The 22,365-nt window shown below is 40.0% G+C and overlaps 1 protein-coding gene across 1 annotated transcript in view; it reads left to right on the top strand.

Annotated features, from left to right (window-relative positions):
* PLXNA2 (plexin A2) overlaps positions 1–22,365 on the top strand; it is a 311,446-nt gene that overhangs the window by 130,741 nt on the left and 158,340 nt on the right. The window contains exon 4 of the mRNA XM_012547852.3: positions 7,421–7,555. Coding sequence (XP_012403306.1) covers positions 7,421–7,555 — 135 coding nt within the window. The remainder of the gene's footprint in view (positions 1–7,420; positions 7,556–22,365) is intronic.

Below are 22,365 nucleotides of genomic sequence, written 5' to 3'. Positions count from 1 at the left end.
TAATAGACAGCATTTTGAAAGGCAATGCATATAGTAAATAAAAAATTGAACTTAGGATCATAAAGACCGGCATTCAAGTCCTATATCTGACACATACTGACCATGTGGGAGAAAAAAAAAAAGTTGATTTCCTTTGTGCCCCAGGCAACTCTGAGACTATAAATCACATTAGTAGAGGGAGTTTCAGCATCTGGTAGTTTCCTATACTTTTGAAAACACAGGTCCAGTTTCTATAGCGTTTTGCATACACTAAATAAATCATCCCATTTGAACCTTACAACCACCCTGTGGAGTAAGTAATACAAACATTGTACCCAATTTCCAGATGTGCCCAAGGTCACACAGTGATTAGTTGGCAGATCCAGCATTCAAGCCCAGTTCTTCTGACTCAAAACTTAATATGTATTATTCTATTCAAGAACTACCTATGAAATGTGACATAGGTAGGATCCAGTCAAGGGGCAGAGCCAGAATCCCAGACCGGGACTCTCCCACCCTTCTATACTGTCCTGGGAGAGTTGAGAGAATGGAGGAAGTAGCAAGGGAAAAAGAGAACAAGGATTTATCAAGACCCTACTATGTGCCAGAAACTGTGCTAAGCACAGTTGATCAAATTTGATCACAGTGATTCAGCATATTTTGATCAAATTCTCTGTTCAGCATCCAGCCCTTATCTCAAGTGCTTTGGGTATCCCTGAGGCTGAAAGTTGGGAAGGGTTTTGCAAGCTTGGGCTAAGTGTAGTGATGGAGGGGGAGAGAGAAAATTTCTTGGTTTGACCCTGCTCTTTTAACCAGGAACTTGAATTAAATAACTTATCAGCTTAATTTGGGCTCATTTGGGACAAGCTCACATTGTTCTTTTGCCTGTTTGCTGTTTGTAAACACTGAATTATTTTCTGATCCAATTAAAAAAAATTTTAATAGCTGGTTTGGAATCTGTAGTTCAGAACAATCTGTGCTACTCATCTCAGTTAGTTTACACCATTGCCTTTAACCTGATTTCCTGCCTGCATCCCCCAGCTCTGACCTAGAGAGCTAGGCCTTCAAGAGCCCCAATTTTGGATTTTTCCTTCTGAGGCCTGTCTCTAGTATCCAGGGAAAGTCCTAGCTGTGGAGAGAGGACTGTTCTTCCTTCTTTTTGTTGTTGTTGTTGTTGTTGTTGTTGTTGTTGTTGTGGCAATTGGGGTTAAGTGACTTGCCCAGGGTCACACAGCTAGGAAGTGTTAAGTGTTTGGGACCAGATTTGAACTAAGGTCCTCTTGACTTCAGGGCTGGTGCTCTATCCATTGTGATGTCCTGCTGTTCTTCCTTTCAATGGTGTATCTTACAGGCTCAGCAGTTTTTAGGATTGAGTCACTTGGATGGGAGTCCTGGGAGAGAGATCGAGAAGAATATTAGGACTTCCTCTCTGCTTTCCCCTTCAGGACCAAGAAAGAAACATGGTATATTGGAATATTGGAATAAGCATTGGTTTTGAAAGTCAAGAGACTTGGGTTCGAATGCCAAGACTGTTATTTACTGTGACTTTTTACAAGTCATTTAATTTCTCTGGGTCTCAATTTCCTTATCTATAAAGTGAAGGTATTAGACCTGAAGCTCTCCAAGGCCATCTGCACCTCTAAATCCTTTGATGCAAACAGTGATCAATCCTATTTCAAGGAGCAGGAAAACTGAGTCAGAGAACAACAGAATACATGGCAGAGCCAGCTGACTCCCAGTCTTCACCGTCTCCCTTTGGTTATTACCAAGGGCTATTTGGCTGAATGCCATGGTCAGTCATCAAAGATCAAAGCACTTAAAACAAGTCTTAGTCAGTTTTTTTCAGGACATTTCTTTTAACAGGTGTGCCTGGATCTGTCTCTTCCATGAAAGTTCAAAGTCTGCTATGTTTAATCACAACCTGCCTCCTGTCAGAGAACACTTGTATTTCAGGGTAGAAAGAGGGATAGAATTAGTTCTTGGAAGATGAAGAAAGATGAATCAGTCTATGCTAGGGTTCAAGACAAAATAATACAATGAGATGTTGTGCAATGAGCACCGGCTTTGAGATCAGAAGGCCAGTCTAATCTTTCTTGCCTCAGTTCCTTCCTCTGTAAAATCAGGGGGATTTGACCAGGTGACCACTGAGATCCTTCCCAGCTCTAAACTGTGATCCCATGATCCAAAAACTAAAGATCTGCCTGACCCCAGCATGGGAAAGGAAAACAAATGACCTTCCTTCTCCTCACCCCCAAATATTGGAAGGAGGGATTTCAGCAGTCGTTGCCAAGGTAACTGATTTGAACAACAGGTTTGAAAGCAGAGAAAAGTCAGGCTGGAAGAAGAGGGGAGGAAGAGAGAGGAAGAGGAAAGAACAGAAGTGGAAAGCAACAGGGGACCATTGGAATAGGAGTATATTGGGTGTTATACCTCTGTGGTCTGCTATTCCACACTAGACCTAGATCCAGGGCCTCTCAGTATGGTCTAGACTAGGAGAAAGAAAATAGATAGTACTTGTGCTCTCGCTCTTATCCCCTTATCCTTCCCCTTCGCTTGGAATATTAAACCACAACTGGTCACAGGAAAGGAAGGGAGCATAGAGCTGGGGGGTCATGGTATCTCTGTTCCTGAAAGTTGCAGGGACAGGGACCTCATCTCCCCCACCCTGGCTCTAAGCCCACAGCCCACAGCTGTCCTCCAAATGGGCGCCAGCTGTGCCCTTATCGTGTTTCTCTGGCAAGTGTGCAAATTCTAGACAGGCTAGAGGAATGTGGCCCACAGGACTGATCTCCCTTCCCAGTCTTGCAATAATCCCAGCCAGAAACCCCACCCATGTGGACCTCTGTTCACCATCCCTCTCTCTGGACTTGGGGGCAGGGTGTGGCAGAAAAGGAGACCAGGATGCTGGTTACCAGAGACACTAAAGGGGACATGTGGAAAGAACAATAATAGGATTAATAATAATAACTCAAATCTCCATAGCTCTTTAAGATTCAAAAGGCACTTTTCCCCACAGCAACAATTGCACACAGTAGATGTAAAAGAAAACCTGATATTAAAATCATATAAGAGAAATACTTGGCAGTCTCATGTTGGTTATGGCATCAAGGCTAAGATGCCTGAGTTATTTGATTTCCAATTCAGTTCTATCAAAAGTATTTGTTGAAACATAGCATTTTCACTCTTTCTGTTGTTTGCTTGCATTAGTGTTTTCTTTCACATTTTTTTTTCCCTTTTTGATCTGATTTTTCTTGGGCAGCATGGTAATTATACAAATATGTATACATATATTGGATTTAATTATATTTTTAAACATGTTTTACAAATATTGAATTACTTGCCATGTAGGGGAGGGGATGGAAAGGGAGGGAAAAATTTGGAACACAAGGTTTTACACGGATCAATGTTGAAAAATTATCCTTGCATATGTTTTGAAAATAAAAAGCTATAATAAAAAAAAGAAAGAAAGAAAGAAAAAAAAAACAAAGTATTCGTTCAATTCTATAATAGGAGTTGAGTAATTCACATAGACACTCCTGTTATCCTTGATTCCCAGAATCTCTCTCTTGGAAGGGAAACCATACCTGATCCAGTCTATGTCAAAACAAGGATCTCTACAGCTTTCCTCTCAAGTCATTATCCAGCCTTAGTTTGAAGATCACCAAAGAAAGCAAACTCACTGCCTCACAAAAACCAGCCCCCAAAGCCCTCTCTACTTTGTATATCTCTAGTTGTTAGAATGTTTCTTCTTTCATCAAGTCAAGATGTATCCTGTGTTTCTTTAGCTTCTAAGCTCTGTCCTCTGGGGCCGTACAAAATGAGGCTAAATTCTCTTCTACAGGACAATCAATCAATAAGTCAATAAAAGTCAATCAATAAATAACAACAACATCAATAATGATAATATTATATTAGCTAACATTTATGTGGCATTTACTGTTGTAGTTAGGTACTATGCTAATCATTTTGGGATGTAGGGTGCTATTATTTCCCCATTTTACAGATAAAGAAACTGAGATAAACAGAGGATAAGAGATTTGCACAGGATCACATAATTAATCTATGTCTAAGGTAGAATTTGACTTTAGGTCTTTTGCTTTGTGCACTGTATCACTACCCTCAAATAAACAAATATTTCTTAATTGCTTAGGATATAACAGGCATTGTGCCAAGAGACAGACACCAAAGGAAAACAAAAATAATCTTGTCCTCCAAGAAGTGTACATTGCAACAGGAGAAGCAACATGTGAAACAATATAACTTCAGATATTTGAAGAGAGTTTTCATGTTCCTCACCCCACCACCATCTTGGATTTAGCTTTCCCTTCTCCCAACTACACACCCCTTGTTTGGCAAGAACCACAGGATGCTCACTACCCTTACCAGTATCCTTCCCAAATGGGAGCACAATACAGGGACCTTACACAGTCTTTTCTTTTTTTTTTTATGGGGGGTGATTAGATTTAGTTTTGTTTAGCAAGGCAATATAAAATAATGTACTGAATTGAATATAATTAAGGGTGTAGAGTCCCAGGGGTCCTCAAACTTTTTAAATAGGGGGCCAGTTCACTGTCCCTCAGACTGTTGGAGGGCGGGACTATAGTAAAAACAAAAACTTTGTTTTGTGGGCCTTTAAATAAAGAAACTTCATAGCCCTAGGTGAGGGGGATAATCGCCCTCAGCTGCCTCATCTGGCCCACGGGCCGTAGTTTGAGGACCCCTGAAATATATATTACAAACAGTAGGTCAGGGAAGAGGAATAAATCATAAGTGTGGACTGAAGTAGCCTGAGGGGCTTCAAAGATTAACTGTGTATGATCTGAGCTACACCTCAAAGGATATACAGTCTAATCTCTCTTGCCTCAGTTCCTTCCTCTGTAAAATCAGGGGGATTTGACCAGCTGACCACTGAGATCCTTCCCAGTTCTAAACTGGTGATTGTATTGGTGGAGGAGGAAGAGAGGGTATTCTAGGTTTCCTTGCTAATACCTCATCTTTATGTTTTGTGGTTGTTCTTTAGTCATTTTCAGTTGTGTCCCAACATGTATGGCTCTATTTGGGAATTTCTTGGCAGAGATGCTAGAATGGTTGGCCATTTACTTCTTCAGCTCATTCTGCAGATAAGGAAACTGAGTAAAACAGGGTTAAATAATTTGCCCCGGGTCACACAGCTACTAAGTGTCTGAGGTCAGATTTGAACTCAGGAAAATGAGTCTGATTTCAGACCCATTTCTCCTGTTGATTATCCAGTTTATCTTGTAGATTTCTTCATTGTACATTATTTTGTATGTGTTGTCGCCTTCATTTAACCATGAGCTCCTTGAGAACAAGAATTTTCTTTCACCTCTTTTTGCATACCCTATCCTTCCAACACTGCCTGGCACATAGTAAGCACTTAATAACTTCTTGTTTGTTTTCTCATTCCTGTTTCACAAATCTCCCACACTAGGAGTCTGGGCTTCTATCTTCCCACCTAGGTCCCTGCTCTAAAAGTGATCCATTCACCAAGCATTTATTAAGCTCTAAATCATCTTAATTCCAATGCTTTCCTTCTTTTAATTGTTTCCTAGTTATCCTATATATAATTTATTTTGAATATACTTATTTGCAGGTTGACTCTATCAGGTTATAAGCTCCTTGAAGATGGAAATTGTCTTTTACCTCTTTTTGTATCCCCAATGTTCAACCCAATGCCTGGCCATTAATAAGCACTTAATAAATTTATGGGTTGATTGATTACTATAAACCAAACACTAGGCCAAATGCATAGGATACAAATTTAAAAAAAAAAAAAAGTTCTAACTCTTCAGGAAATTTGCTTTTAATTAGAGAGGGGAAGTAGGTTTATATAAGTATTTTCAAGTATATTTTACAGGTTCTTGGGAGTAGGGGGAGGACACAGTAGCAATTAGTAAAAATCAAGAATAGCCTCCTATTAAATATAGCCCATGCACTAAGCTTTAAAAGAAGCTAGGAATTCTTCAAAGTGAAGGTGGGGCTAATAGTAGCCTCAACAAAGGTAAGGAAACAGAAGTTGAAATGTCGTATGGGGAAGGGCTAGTGGGCCAGTTTACTTGGAAAATAAGAATGTGTGAATGGGAGTAACAAACATCTAACATTAAAGCTTAGAAAGATAGGAAAAAATCAGACTGGACCGTGCCCTTCTCAGGCAGGCAGTCTGTGCTTAATGGGTGATAGCTGAGATATTCAGCTATCAGGTCTCATCCAGCCTTTAGAATTGAAAGGATCTAATAAATGAACATTCTATTGACTAATAGTGGATGAATATCTCTCCAGGCTATTTGTATTTTTGTAAGGGTCAATGCCTTTACTCAAAGGAATGAATATCTAATGATGGAATTACAGGCATCAATGACAGGCCTGAGTTGGGGAGATACTTTGGGGTGGAATTTGAAACTTTCCAGGCTCCCTTAAATCATACTCCCTAAATGACCACCAACATGAAAGCCTCTCTCCCTCTCTCTACTATTGGGTTCCAGGAGCTGTCCTCATCTCCCTTCCAAATATAGCAACACCCCCTGAATGTCACCATCTTGTAGCCAACATGCCCCGGCAAGCAGAGAGCCATAAATATATGCATTGTGCATGCTGGCTAAGACATAGCTGGCAGGAATGTACAAATACACCTACAGGGCTAGAGAGATCAGATTCACATGTCCAACAAATGCAGACTTGTAGAAAACAGAACCACTTTGGTGAGCCAATCCAATCTTAGGGACACATCCATAAGAGCTAGCCTTTATAGATTGGCCTTAAGATTTATTATAAAGCACTTTACATATGTAATCTTAAATTTGATCTTCACCAGCTGTGATGTAGATGATATTATTGTTCCCATTTTAGAGATGAGAAAACTGAGCCTAAAAACATCCATCACTCCCCATCTCCTAGTAGCTGGGGAACATTTTAGTCTATCTATGAGATCATAGAAATTAAGAATCAACTCACTTATTTTTAAAGTAAAGGCTGAGCCCCAGAGAGAAGTAACTGTACAAACTCATGCAACTTATAAGTCATAAAACCAGTATTTGGACCTGGATCCTTTGAATACTAGTGCTTGTCCTCTATACCAAGTAAGTTCTTCATCTTTTGTGTAGGGTGGGGTAGGACAAGATTCTGGAAGAGAAATGAATGGTTTCCCTTCCAAAGGAGGTTAGGAATAAATTCAGTTCAATTCAGTTCCATTCAACAAAGATTTGCTAAGGTCTAATGCATGCAAAGACATTATGCTAAGTGCTGGGAGATATGAAGATGAAACAGACTTGGTCTCTGAGCTCCTAGCATGTAGAATCTAGTGGGGGGGGGGGAATTCTATATATAAATAAGAGTCAAACAAGATAGATTTCATGAGAAGCATGAACAAATTGCTATGGGAGAAGGTTTTATGGAGATGCTGAAGACACCTCTGATTCTCTTTCAGATTCGGGCAGATGGTCCTCCCCATGGAGGAGTTCAGTATGAAATGGTCTCCATTCTCAAAGATGGGAGTCCCATCCTCCGAGACATGGCCTTCTCCATTGACCAGCGTTACCTGTACGTCATGTCAGAGAGACAGGTGAGTGCGGACATCCCAAGGCTACCTAGAAACAATGACGGAAGTCCCTATGCAGAGATTGTGGTTTGTTCATTAAGATCAATGGGCTTTGCCATATTGAAATCCAGAGGGAAGACTGAGATCAGGTTACTTGGGTGGTGATATTATCAGTGCACGTCATGCATTCATGGTGCAGAAACGCCATCTACTTATGAATATAAGCAATTCCTCTGGAATGTCTACTATCAGAGAAGAAGTTAGGGCATTGAGAGGTTAACTGGCTTGGCTGTGGTCATAACTTAATATCTATCAGACAGGATTTGGCCCCGGGTCTTCCTGACTCCAAAATTGATTCTATTTCCAATATACTGGGCTTCCTCTATGAATATCCCCATAATGAAGTAGAGATTCAGATGAGAGAAATACCTGGTGCACAACCACATAGCTGTTGTATAATAATTAGAACTGAAAGGCAAGTCCTCTGCCTACAAGCCTGGGGCTTTGTACACCCCACCACCTGGCTCTTCTCTCCTGTTCAGTCTTGGTCTTTCAAAGGGAATTAGAGAGAGACATTTGGGGGCCAGGTACTTCCTGGATGCCTGCTGCCCCAGCCATAGCTCTGAGTCTCTGAATATGATAAACTGCCCCACAAGAACAGGCCAGACTGCACAGAGCATCTTGGTGTGATTAGGAGGTAGATTTATGACCTGTGGGCCAGCAGAGTCTGCTGCTCTAGGGAGCCAACAAGGTGTAAATAATCCAGACCTTGGTGCTTGGACCAATCTTGTAAGGGACCAACCCAAGCGAGGAATCAGGAGGGAGAGAAGAAATCTACATCTTAGCTCACACTTGCATAAAAACCCAGCCAGCTGTGAGAGGGTGAGGTCATGCCTGGGAGAGGGGGAGTCTGGGCTTATGCAGTCTGCTGTGAGGCTTTAAGAAAATCTCATGGCATTAAATTTGTTCACAGGACCATAGATATAATAAGATGTAGCATTTAAACAGTTGCAAGGTTTGCAACTTGCTTTATAAGGTTGTCTTATTTTGTCTTGAACAACAGTCCCAGGAGGTAGATGCTATTATAATCTCCATTTTATTGAGGTAGTCATAGGTTAGTGACTTGCCCAGGATTACATAATCTAGTAAGGGTCTGAGGCTGGATTTGAATTCAGGATCACACAGCTAGTCTGAGACTATATTTGAACTTCCCAGTTCCAAATTCAGCACCCAGTTTCCCTGAAATTAGATCTAGAGCTAAGAAGCAATTTCAGGATGGATCCAGTTCAATCTCCTCCTCTTCTAGATGGAAAATGAAACCCAGAGAAATTAACTGATTATTTACCTGGGATCACACATGTAGTAAAAGTGGAATTTAAATCCAAGTCCTCTAACTTCAAAATCATTGTTCTTTCTACTGTATCATATTACCAACTATCTGTACTTCAGCTTCCCACATATCCTGATGAAACATTCATATACCTATTAAATGGTAAAGACTGGAATATCCTACTTCTGATCTTTCATAACCAGGGAGAATCCAAATACAGAAAGAAAGAAAAAACTTTTGTCAGTTTTTAGCCAAATAGAGGGAAAACTTTGGAGAAGGAAAGGGGGAAAAGACCGGCCATGGTTTTCTCAAGGATCATATGCGACTGATGATAGGGAAAGGAAAATTTTGTAAAATTAAATTAACTTTAAGAAAATGAAAAAAGGATCAATTCTGTCTTTCATTTAGCCAACATTAATGGGCAACAGCCATTCAAGCAGCACAATATTAAGTAGTTTTGTTGGTTGGTTCAGTCACATCTGACTCTTTGTGACATTATTTGGAATTTTCTTGGCAAAGACATTGGAGTGATTTGCCCACATTCTTCTCCAGCAATTTTTTTGCAGATGGGAAAACTGAGACAAAAAGGGTTGTGACTTGCCCAAGGTTACACCAACTAGTAAGTGTCAGAGACAAGATTTGCAAGGAGATGAGTCTTCCTGACTCCAATGCTGATGCTCTGTCCATTGTACCACCTAGCTGGCCAATAGGTACCATATGAGTATTTAAGAGAAGAAAATGCAAACATAGCTGTTCCAAGTAGGGCCCCAAGACCCTTTTAGACCCTTTCAGAAGGGACTTAGGTTTTTAATGTTAGTGGAGACCTGCAGTATCAGTATCATTTTGTCCTTTCCCCCCATTTTAGAGAGGAGGAAACTGAACCTCCAAAAAGTAAGGTAACTTGCTGCTGGTTCCTTAAATGGAGCTGCTTAAATGGAGAGCATGCATTAAAACAAGGCTCTCTTGGTCCTCAGCCCACTGTGTTTTCCCACACACACCCTGTTGCTTCCCTTGAAGAGGACATAGTGATAAATCCAAGTCTAAATTTGGGGTCCCTGACAAGACACCAGAAGATGCCAGAAAAGAACTGTGGGTTGATTCTTAGTTTACGCTTCCAAATTGTCTCTCCACCATTGCTGGTGTCCCTCCATCTCTCCTGACTTGCCCTGGGCCATTAGAATGTCCCCAGCTTTCCTTCACTCCAGATATAGAGGACACAAATCAAGTGTAATTTGATGGGTGAGAAGGAGCAAGGGAGAACTAGATGGGGATGTGGTACATCCAGAGAACGGAGATGGAATTTTAACTTAAACCTTGCCTAGGAACAGACGGCACACACCATATGTGGAACACATGCAAACAGCATGAAAATCCACTTGGCTCCTCCTGTTCCTTTTATCACTTTCATGTGGCCCTTTTTCTGGAGGAGGACCAGTTCCAGGTGGATAGTGGCCCTGTGTACCCAAGCTTGCCAAACTTTACATGTTCCAAATTTAGAGTCAGAGCTATTTTTTCTTGTAAGTAGATCATATCTATAGTATAATTTGAAAGCTACTGGGAAAGTCAGCCTATTCCCCAAATTATTCACCTATGACCTTTTAAACCCAGAACTGACGAATTCCTTTTGATTTACTTTATTCTGGTTACTTTTAAAATATAAATACCCTTGGGTATTTACATTCATTCATTCATTCATTTCATAGCATTATAAATTTAGAACCTTAGAGGACAAAAATTCCAAGTGCCTCTTATTATAAATTAGTAAACTGAGGTTAAAAGAAAACTACTTGTCTAAGATCACATAGTATTAGGTAGCAAAATAAAATCTTCTGATTCCAAATCTAGTGCTCTTTCCTCTATATCATTTAACAAACAGATACAAGATAGAGGCAGCTAGATGGTAAAATAGTATTTAGAGCACTTTATCTGAAAAAAGCAAGACACGTTCCTGAGCTCAAATCCAATCTCAGACATTTCCTAGCTGTGTGACCCTGGCTAAGTCACTTATGTTTGCCTCAATTTCTCATCTGTAAAATGAGCTGGAAATGAAAGTGGCAAACTAGTTCAGTATCTTTGCCTAGAAGATCCCAGATGGGGTCACAAAGAATAGAACATGACTGGAACAACTGAACAACAATAATTTTTAAAATGTAGAAGATGCTATACTAGGTTGGGGGATTTACAAAGTTTGTTTGTTTTTTAAAAAGACAAACCCTATCTTCAAGAAGGTTACAGTCCAAAGGTGTGAATGTAACATGTTCAAAGATGAATATGATACAAGGCAAGAAATATAGACAATATACTATAGGTAAATTTGAGGAGGAAGAGCTCCCTTCCAGGTGGAAGGATAAGGAAAGGCAAGAGGAGAAGTTATAGTGGTCTGTGCAGAATTTTGGAGTGGCAGTCACAGAATGAGGTTGAGGCTGGGACAGCGTGCCTGTGAGCTGGATCCCTTTTAGAATGCAGATAGAATGAGGAAGAAGTCCTACATTAAACTATCAGCCAGCTCCCTGTTAACTCTTTTAGGTGTTTTCTAAGGCATTGTGATATAGTGGATTTAACTATAGAAAGACCTCTATTCAGATCTCACCTGCTACTGCTACTGGTAACATCCTACCTTTAAGCCAGGTTTCATTTATCAAAGTTACCCTTCTTCACCCCTAGCCCCCAACTGTACTTTTATTCTCTTGACTCCCTGATCTCAACTGGCTATCAGTAAAAAACAATTTATCCTAACTAGCTATATGATCCTCCAGACCTCAGTTTCCTAATCTGTAAAAGGGGAATAATATATATTTTTAATAAAGTCCCTTTCAGTTCTAAATTCCTTTTGTTATAGTGAAAATAACTCTGGACCTGAAATTAAGTGAGATCTGAGTTTAGATCCTAACTAATATATCTGAACTGTGTAACCTGGGAAAGTTAATCCTACCTGAATCTCACTTTCCTATTCTGTAAAGTTTGAATAATAATAATGCCTTTATGACTTATGTTGTCATCTTAAAGCGTCACATAACTATGTAAGCTATTATAATCCTTTGAAATGCTTGTGGGAAGATAGGAAACCCATTCCACTTAGGGAAGATGGGGTCAAAGGACTTACTTGAAGGTTACTAATTCAACTTGTGAAGGAAGATGATGTGATAAGAATGAAGCAATTTAACTTCCCAGTCACTGGGTGCCTGGGCGTTCTGAGCTAAAGGGAGCTCCAAGTTTAGCAGGATCATTCATTCAGACCCATACCGTAGAACTGAGCTCTCCTGGATGGAGAAATTACAAATTCAATACAGAGAAATAACAGGAAATAGTATCCCATCCTCTAGCACCTCAACTCTTTCCCTGTTTACTGCCTCAAAAAAAAAAAAAAATCAGCAGGAAAAAAAGTTGAAACAGAAGAGAAAGAAAAATAAGATTTTTCTAGAGTAACTAAAATAGCTGTGGAAATAATCATTGGCTCACTGGTTCACAATTTAAATATGGCAGCTAGCAGGCCCAAAGGTAATTCTATCTCCTCAGTCTCTATTTTCTATTTAATTTTCATGAGAATGAGTCTGGCTGAAGTCAGGGAAGGTAACTTATGGTATGGTTCAGACTTTCTTAGCCCTAGGATGTGGGCAAACAGAAAATAATAATGATAATAATAATTCACTTGTATATAGCATTTTGAAGTTTTATAAAATACTTTAGTCACAATGGGTCTGTGAAGGTAGGCACTGAAAGAAGTATTATCCACATTTTATAGACTAGCAGACTGAGGCTTGAGAGGACAAGTGACTTGCCTTGCTCAAGGTCTCACAGCTAACAAATGTAACAGCCACAATTCAAAACCAGGCCTTTTTCTGACTTGAAGTTTGGCATTCTGACAGGGGTTACTCAGTGAGTGAGGATGGAGCCCTAAGAAATGAAGAATGTAAGCTTCTTGAGAATAAGAACTGGTTTTTGTTTTGACTTTTTTGTCCTAGGTGACTGGAACAGGGTCTTAATAAATGGTCGACAAATTGAATGGATTAGAAGTTGCCATGAATGTTTTTGTCTTTAAATCCTTTTTTCTGGTTTGATTTATTTGTGGATTGATGGCTTTTGAAAATGGTTGGCAAACTATAGCTTCATAAATTGGGCAGGGGATGGTAATAGATGAAATGAGAAAGACTCAATGAGCATAAAGACTTTTGAGGGATAAATGGCCTTGTTTCCAGAAGTATTTGTTCTGTTACAGATTGCCTCAAATTGCAAACACCCTTTTAACTTTAACTGCATCTCTTCCCTCAGCTCTCCAGCTCTGAGTGCAATAATAGTTACAGAAAGACCATGACTGCCATGGCAGGAATCTAGGTATAATGCCACAGAACTGACTGTAGATATATGTGGGGTAAAGAAGGGTTCCCTCTGCCAGGGAGAGCTGTATTCCAGAGAGAAGTTCCAAGGGGATTTGCAGAGGAGCACCTAACCTTGGCACCTGAAAAGCTGTAAATTTTGTAGAAACAGGTGCCTACTGATTTAATAAGGGGTCAAGATCAGGGATGAAAGTCAAAAACAACTCAAGGCCTATCTCTTTGAGGCTGAGACATTGTGAGCACAGGGAACACCCCCCAGAAAGCTGAGGGTCTCAGGGGAAGCAATGAAAAATACAAGGCAACTTTGTCTGACCGTTCCCCTGGAAAAACCTGTTTGGGGGTATACAAGGAATTATTAGATAGGAAAGAATAATCAACATGATGAAGAAAGAGCATTGAAGATATGAAGGATTCAGGGATCCTGAGCTCAATAGAGCCCTCAGCACTAGCTGTGATCTCAAACAACCTATTTAACTTTTCTGAGATTCAGTTTTCTTGCCTATAAAAGCATCCTTCACGTCAAGGACAAACTTACGTACCTTATACTTAAATACAATCACATCTCTCTTCCCAAAAAGCTCCTACAGCTCCCTACTAGCTCCTGAGATAAGTGCAGACTCAAAATTTCCACTTTCCAGTTTTCACTCAAAATGTTCCTCTCTGTAGACTTTCTGCCCTAGCCAAATATATATACTCTCTGCCCCTCATGCTTCCTTCACCTTCTTACCTCTCTACCTTCACTCATGGTTTTCCTCATGTCAGCAATGTTTTCCTTTCCTCTTCACCCTTGCCTATTAAATTTCTATCCATTCTTCAAAGTCCCCTTGCCTCCTCCTCCTGAGGGCTCTTTCTGATCTCTATAGTCAGTACACACACACACACACACACACACATATATGTATATATATGCATTATATATATATATATTATATACACATATACTTTTTATACATGTATATGTATGTGTATATACATATATAGTATATGTATATGTGTGTGTGTGTGTGTGTGTGTATGTATGTGTGTATATATACATATATATACAGAGAGAGAGTGTATGTGCCTGGAGGCACTCCATACCTTGGACCAGGATTTCTTAAACATTTTCCACTGGGGACCCCTTTTCACCCAAGAAATTTTTATGTGACCCCAGGTATATATGTATATAAAATAGGTATATAAATCAAACATCTGCTGATGATAAATCATAATTTCATGGGCCCCAAAGATTCAATTACAAGGCCCCATGTGGGGTTTCAAACCAAAGTTTAAGAAGCTGGGCCTTGGACCACATATAATACTTGGGTTAAAACTCTCTTATATACTTATTATAGCTATTAATGTAGTTAGCATATACCACCTATTGAGATACATAAATATGTGTATCTATGTATACATATGTGTATATGTGTGTGTGTATATACACACATATACCCATAAGTTCTATGAGAGCAGGGTTCAGATTTTATTAACTGTATCTCCTATTGTACCTAGCCCTGTCCTTACAGCCATTACTGCTTTACAAGTATTTATTGGGTTGAATTGAATGGATTACATTGGATTATCTCCAAAATCCTTTCCTGTTCTAAATTACTATGATACACACACACACACACACACATATATGAATTTATATGTATGTATACATGTATATTTGTACATACACAGACACATATACACATAGTAGTTGGAGGCACCTAGGGGGTTGAGTCTGGAATCAGAAAGACCTGAGTTCAAATCTAGTCTCTAACACTTATTGGCTGTGTGACCTTAAGCAGGTCACTTAACTTTTGTTTGCCTAAATCCACTGGAGAGGGAAATGGCAAACTCCTCCAGTATCTTATATCTCATAGTATAGTCCATGGGGTCATGAAGAGTTGATTTGATGACTGAACAATAATAACATACAGTATACAGACTATATTCTCACAAAGAACTGAACAATAAGCAATGGATATAGACTACATATATATCACTTAAGCCAGAAGAAGAACTTACTGAATCATGAGCTGCTGGTGGCTGAGGAAATCTGTGCAATTTCTTTCCTTGAAAGAATTTTAAAACCCTTATTATTTGGGGCTAAGATTAGAGGCTGGGGGCCTGGGTGAAATAACCTCTGGAAGACTTTAAGATTCTGGGAAAGCTCTGATATGACAAGAGATTTTAGAAATGGCACATTATGTAGATCAGTGTTTCAGCAAAGATGCAGACCTTAAGTCTTATCTCCTAGATCATGGAGCCAATGCAGAAAACAGTTTCTATCCCTCTAGTCAACTGCTTTGTAAGATTCTTAGGTCCATGTGTACAGAGAAACAGAACATGGATGCCGCCTTGGGGATTCATTTTTTTCCCCCATAGATCTACAGTAATCCAGCATAATCTTCCTTTTTTTCCCCCTTTGTTTTTCTTTTGAGTCAATTAAAAGTAATTTAGAAATGGATCTTAGTAAGAAGTGTCAAGTAGTTAGTGCCATTGCCCAACAAGTCAATGTTAATGTACCATTAATGGACACAAGACAAATATGTGGGGGGTAGGAGAGAAAGGAAGGAATTGGGAACTAATTCCCCATCCATCTAATTGGTCAGGTATGCCATTGACAGGATGCCAGTCTCCTACCTAGATAAGCCATTCTCCCTAAAACCAGGAGCAATGAATCAACAGATGTTTGTAAAATTCAGTGCTGCCCAGATCTCTAGAGCCTCGTGGAAGGCAGACAACAGGTCCAATGAAAATCAGGCCATTGGCCAAATGAAGACCAAACAGCAGGCCTAAAGGAAACCTAATATCCCATTTCCCTCCAACTTGTCAGGGCCAACCACTCCCTAAGAAGGGATATAACTCACCACCAGGACTGGTGGGGAAAGATTGTGGGGATGGAAACAATTATCCTATTTTATACTTTAATTAGTTTAAATTAGCAATGGGAATAGAGGCATAAAATGATCCAGCGAAGGGTGAAATGGGGAAAAGGGAACCACAGGAGTCTCTTTCTTTTTGCCATTGGGATGGAACCACGGGACAGGTGGAGATATTGTCAATTTGGCCCCTGGCAGGCTACACAGAAATTGAAATGTCTAAGGGGAAATGACTACAAGGGATTCTCTCCACTGATCTCCTTTTCTCATTGTTATATCTTCCCAGAGAAACCTTAAAGAATCTGTCTCCTTTCCCCTCAAAGGCCAGATGTTTTCTCCCACTTACAAATCCACTAGCTTGTCAGAGTGAGTTTCCAGGCGCCCCATCCCTAAACAATGACATGAATGGAGACAGACGTGCAGAGTAGCCCACACCCTGACAATCACCCTCTCTCCTGCAGCCCCACTACTCCATCCCTAAGGACCACTCAAAGGCCTCCAGCTTGGCTAGATGGTAGTGTGAGGTTGAGCCGCTCATAATCTGCTATTTATTTTAGAAATCCAGGAATGTGCCCAGCAGACTAAACAGTCCCAATCCCCCTCAATGTGCATGAAATCAGCTTCAACCTGGTGTTGGACCCCCAGAGTCCAGCTCAGCAACCAGCCTCAGGGAGAAGGTTGCTAAGTCCTGATCAAACTTCAGGTTTGATTGGACATAAGATCCATCTTAAGAGGGCCTCTAAAGGGATATTGCTGCTCTTGGTCTTTCTGGGTAAAATGAGTCTAGAAAGAGGAAAAATGAAGATTCTATTTTCAGACAATTGGTGTCTAATAATCTCCTTCCCCTGCCATTCCCACACCCACCATGCCATATATGGACCTGAGTTCTTTCTAACTATATGTCTGCACAAAAGAAGGATTTAATAACCAAACTAACACTGAGAACTTCCAAACAATTTGCTTTTTTTTTTTCCTTCCCAGCTACCCTTACCTGTCCTATAATTCACTATATAACTCGGGGGATGATTTTCTTTACAGGACTTTCTCTTAAAAAAAAAAAAAAAAAACTAGAAGGGGATGTATACATGTAGAATCACAGGACTAAAGTTGACAGGGTTCTGAGAGACTATTGAGGTAATGAATTTCTCATCACTGGAAGTATACAAGAAATGACTAGACGACCATTTGCCAAGACTATGGTTGAGAAGATTCATGCTTTAAACGAAACTTAGATTAGATGTTTCTGCATTTAAAATATAAGAATTTAGATGTGAGGAAAATCAGCAAGTAGTTAAGGGTAACTACTCCTAGAGTGAAAGGAGTGAAAGGAGTTGGTCACTGAAAGATATTCAGGTAATAAGAGAAAATTAACCCAGAATATTGGACCTGATTAAGGATTCCTTACCAAAATTCTTTCCTAAGTAAGTCATTCTTGCCTTTCTTGGTGCTTAGTGATTGATTGGTCAAGAAGAATCTTGAGCATCGCAGCATGTAGGGATAAACATAAAAAAAAAGAAACATAAATAAAATAAAATAAAACAAACAAAAATAAAATAAAAATGGAAACATCAAATAAAATAAAAAACCAAAATATAAATAAAATTTAAAAGATCATAGGCCAGTATTTTAAGGAATCTCAAATAACATCAGTTTCTATATTTTACCCTCTCCTGTGGGGACCAGATATTTTCTTCTATTTCTTTATCATAATACAAATATCCAAACTTGAATTGGCATAGGTGCCTTGCCAGCTTCCCAATCCATTAGATCTGGACAAAGGAAACAGACTACAATGCTGGACAACAAATACTGAATTAGACTAAAACAGAGGGTGATGGTAAAAGTAGGATTAGGTAAAACAATTATGAGATACACAGAACCACTTTAAACTCTTAAAATGATAACTATTTCAGGAGTATGATATAATGGGGCTTAAAACCAAGAAACTTGAGTTCATATCTCAGCTTATCTATTATTCACATTCATGTCCTACTTATAAGCTGTGGGACTATGGGTAAAGCATTTCATTCAAGCCTCAGTTTCCTCCTCTGAGAAATAGGGATAATGATGCTTGTATTACCAATCTCAAAAAGAAACCTCACTGTTTTCCCAAGGAAAACACTGTATACCATGATCCATTCTCTGTAAGCTAATGTCCTGTTTCATTGCTTCAGAGACACCAGTGTTCCTTTTCTGTATGAGCATCTCACATCAAAATCTGGTTTCATCTAGACCTGACCCTAATGTTCTCAAAGAAGCTTAATTAGCTTTGGTGTTGGTTTTTGCTCTGCTAAAGCTTGCATTAGCCTCTAAAGTGTTTGCTCAAAGTAGGGGCTGGAAGGAGATTTCTGAGGGAACTGGGAACATTTTTTAGGAGGCTTTGAGGAGCTGAATCGGGAGATAGCTTCTCACTGCTTGGAAATCACTCACACAATGAAAGGCTGATTCAGAAGACCCTCTCCTGAGCAGACCCAATCTGGCATCATTGTTATTTTGACCCATTAGACAGGCTCTAGCTTTCTTACTGACCTTTACCTCCTGCAAACCTGCTATCACCCTGCCTTTCAGGAGATTGGCATTTTAACTACATACTGTCCAAGTGGAGAAAAAGGGAAATTATGGCCTGAAACTATTAGAAACAATTGGCATCTTGGAGAAAATGTGGAATCCTGAAGAAGGCTGAGTAAAGATCTTCTCTAGAGATTTTGGGATTAGAAAAGACTCTTCCTCCTGCTCTTCTCTCCTTTCCCTCAGTTCTGGATTGTATAAGAACTATCCTGATCAGCAAGGGGAGAGACAAAATGTCCTGTGGAGGACCTTGCCTACTTAAGAATCGGCTCTAGACCTAGAAGTAACTCCAGAGGAATCTAGGTTAACCCCCTCGTTTTCCAGATGATTTAGGTCACTTGTCTAAGGACAAACAGATAATAAAAATTAATTCCAAAGTCTTTAGTTCCAGAGCCAAACATTCTTTCCATCCAGTTCTGCTGCTCTCGGAGAGTTGGTTTCTCAGAAACATCCAAAGTAGTGATAAGATGAATTCTTCCTACAAATTTACTGCCCCGGCAGCAGTAGCAACAAAGGGCCCTGACCTGAGACCAAAAAACTGACTACTTCTCTTGCTCATCGTGGGGCTTCAAATTTGGCTTGAGTAAACTCTGTAGCTTGGGTCTTAGGTCTAAAAGGAGAATGTCTTTCCAAGGACAACATGTTTGTTGCCCCAGTATTGGAGGTCTGTTACCTCTGGCCAGATCTAATGAATTGGGAAACTGGCAGAACACCCAAAGAATGGGGGAACAAGGAGGGGGAGGAAGGGAACAAAGTGGAGGAGACGAGATGAAGGCAGCAGCTCTTCCAGATGTCTTCTGTTCATTTATTTTGACATCTCAGTCCATTATTTTGGTTCTGCACATTTGTTTAGTCCAAGCGATAACGCTTCCCAGGACGCAGGCAGAGCGTGCCGGGGTGTATTTTTACAAGAGGAATGAAGCTTCAGTAACATGAGACCTCCCTGCAGTTTGGGCCAGGGAGGCCTTGGCTGAGTCCCAAGGGAGTTGTGGGGGAGAATCTAGTAGGGGAGGGGTAAAATCAGGGAAAGGGGCTGAGCCAAAGAGTCTTTTGGAGGGAATTACAGAGTTTTTGGATTAGGGAAGTGAGGATAAGGGACTTTCGGCTATACTTTGTTTTACAATGCGTCACTTTCAATAGGATTCTTGGCTTCACATGTGTTTCTGGTTAAGGACCTGGGAATGTAGTCTGCTCTTAGAGCTGTCCCGGGGTATCGCAGTCTTTCCCTCTTTGGGGAGATGCTGATTCCTGGGAGAGAGGAAGGGGGAGATCCCATTAGGTACAGATCTTCACTCAGTGATTACCCCTTGGCTCTGATTTCCTTTCCCCCCCCCCCCTTTCTTTCCCCCACCCCCATTACACTCCCTATATCACTGGGAACAGACAGACTGGCACACAGCAAAGTCATCCACTTGCTATTAATATTCTCATCAGAGCTTTTTTTTAATTTAATAAATATTTTCGTGAGAGGGAAGAGAAACGCAAACTCACCCTATTCATCAGTTGCCTGGCTTGATGCTTTCCAGAGAGAACAGTTTCCAGCCTCCTATTTTAAAATCTTTCACTTTCGAAAGAGATGATTGAACACAAAGCCCAAACTTGGGGGGTGGGGAGGAGATTGCTGCCTAAAAAACCTCATCTCTGTGAGCGGGCAGAGGACTGGAGTCTCGTTCCCTAATCCACAGAAAGCAGTTTGATCTCTTTTTCTCTGCTGGTGCTGAAGGCCAGCAATCCAAATGCCTGAATTTAGGACTGAGAATTGAGAATTCAGAATATCTTAGATCTTGAAGTAGCCTTAAAAATCATATAATTCAGACAGGCAACAAGCATTTATTAAGCACTTACTATGTGCCAGGTACTGTACTAAGCCCTGGGGATAGAAATATCAGAAAAAGAAAGATAGTTTCTATCCTAAAAGAGATTACATCCTAACGGGATATAACAACGGATAAAAAGAAGCTTAAAAGGTAAGGGAGGGAGTAAGGGAGAGCGGAGTAAGGGATCTATTAAGGGACAAGATGTCATGACTTAGAGAGTCAGAAGCAGAGCTGAGAAGGGAATTAAATATGGTTGGATAACAAAATTTTGAGAGTCAGAAACATAACTAGAAGGCACCTGTCACAAAAACCTCAAAAGGAACTCAGCAATGGGAGAAGGGGTCTAAGGTGATTGAAGGATGTTCTATGGAGGGACACTATGGTGGCAAAGTCAAGAAAGAATCAAAAGCCAAATGCAATCCTGGACTGAAAGAGTATATAGAAGGACAAAGCATATTTGAGTTACCCTCACTCAGGTTACCAAAAGATGAATTTTGCGGATAAGAAAACTGAGTTCCAGAAAGAGTTTAAAGTTATCTAGCTAGTTGCAGAGTAAATTCTAGAACCCACAACATTAATTTTTCCACTCCAATCGGACTGAGTCTTTACTCAATCATATTAGGAAAAAGCTAAACTGTTTGGGGGCTAGGATAAAAAATCTTTACATAGGTGACTCTTTAACAGAAGTGTTGTGAGACTTGATGAGGTAATGGATGTAAAGAACTTTGCAAACCTTAATGTACTATATAAATGCCAGTTATTATTATTTATTATTATTATTATTAGCCTCCAGTCATTAGAGCTCTAGTCTGGGAATGACTTCATTTCCTGTGCCTTGTACCCCACTCCTACTTAGCTCAAGCAATGTTTATAAAACAATATAGAGGTGTGCTGTATGTTTAACAAATTAAAATGTTTAATCACCAGGCTCTCAGAAAAAAACAAAGTATGCATACACTTTAAAGTTTAATCTGCATCATTAACACTTTCTTTAGTCTAGACGATCAACAAAACAATAAATTGAGCTCTTTTTGTTATTGTTCAGTCCTGTCTGACTCCTCATGACCCCATCTGGAGTTTTCTTGGCAGAGATATTGGAATAGTTTGCCATTTCCTTCTCTAGCTTCTTTAACAGTGAGGAAACTGAGGCAAACAGGGTTAAGTGATTCACCCAGGGTTCCCCAACTAGTAAGTGTCTAAAGCCAGATTTGAATTCAGGATGATGAATCTTCCTGGTTCCAAGCCCAGTGCTCCATCCATTTCACTACCTAGCTGCCCCAATGAACCTCTACTTTGTAGTGATCATCTATTTCTGAGATGTAAATGATTATACTGATAATTTAACAAGAGACTTTCACAACCTGATTAGAGCTGGCTCCAGAATACTCCTGCTTTCTAATTATCTTTCTAAAAGGAGATTAAGATGCATTGACAACTGGGTTTTGCGTATCACTGGTATATTCAGATATACATAGGATTAGACTGGAATCATAGAATGGTAGAGCTAGAAAAGGCCTTAATCATTCAATAAGCATTTATTAAGTGTGTACTATGGAACAGACTCTGTGCTAAGATCTGGCTTACACAGAAAGTAAAAACAGTTCTTGCCCTCAAGGAGCTGACCTGTTAGGGGAGAGAACATGTGAACAATGACGTACATACAAGATGGGAGGTAATCAGAAATAATTCACTATTAATGTACCTGAGACCCAGGGATTTAAAATTACAAGTTTGCACTGCTAATAAGTGTCAAAATTAGAACTCAGGTCCTCTGACTCCCAGTCCAGTGCTTTCTCCCAATCCACATGAGTTGGGCCAAGAAGAACAAAACCCTTCCTGAAACTTTCCTGCCCTGCATTAAGTAACTTATTCAACATCAGAGTGAATGAAGAGCCAGCACAACATTGTGCAGTGGGGTCAAACTCAGCTA

The sequence above is a fragment of the Sarcophilus harrisii genome, chromosome 4 (genome assembly GCF_902635505.1).
Source record: "Sarcophilus harrisii chromosome 4, mSarHar1.11, whole genome shotgun sequence".
In the NCBI taxonomy this organism is placed as follows: domain Eukaryota; kingdom Metazoa; phylum Chordata; class Mammalia; order Dasyuromorphia; family Dasyuridae; genus Sarcophilus; species Sarcophilus harrisii.
Note: the sequence above shows the minus strand (reverse complement) of the source record. Positions and strands in the feature narration are given on the sequence as shown.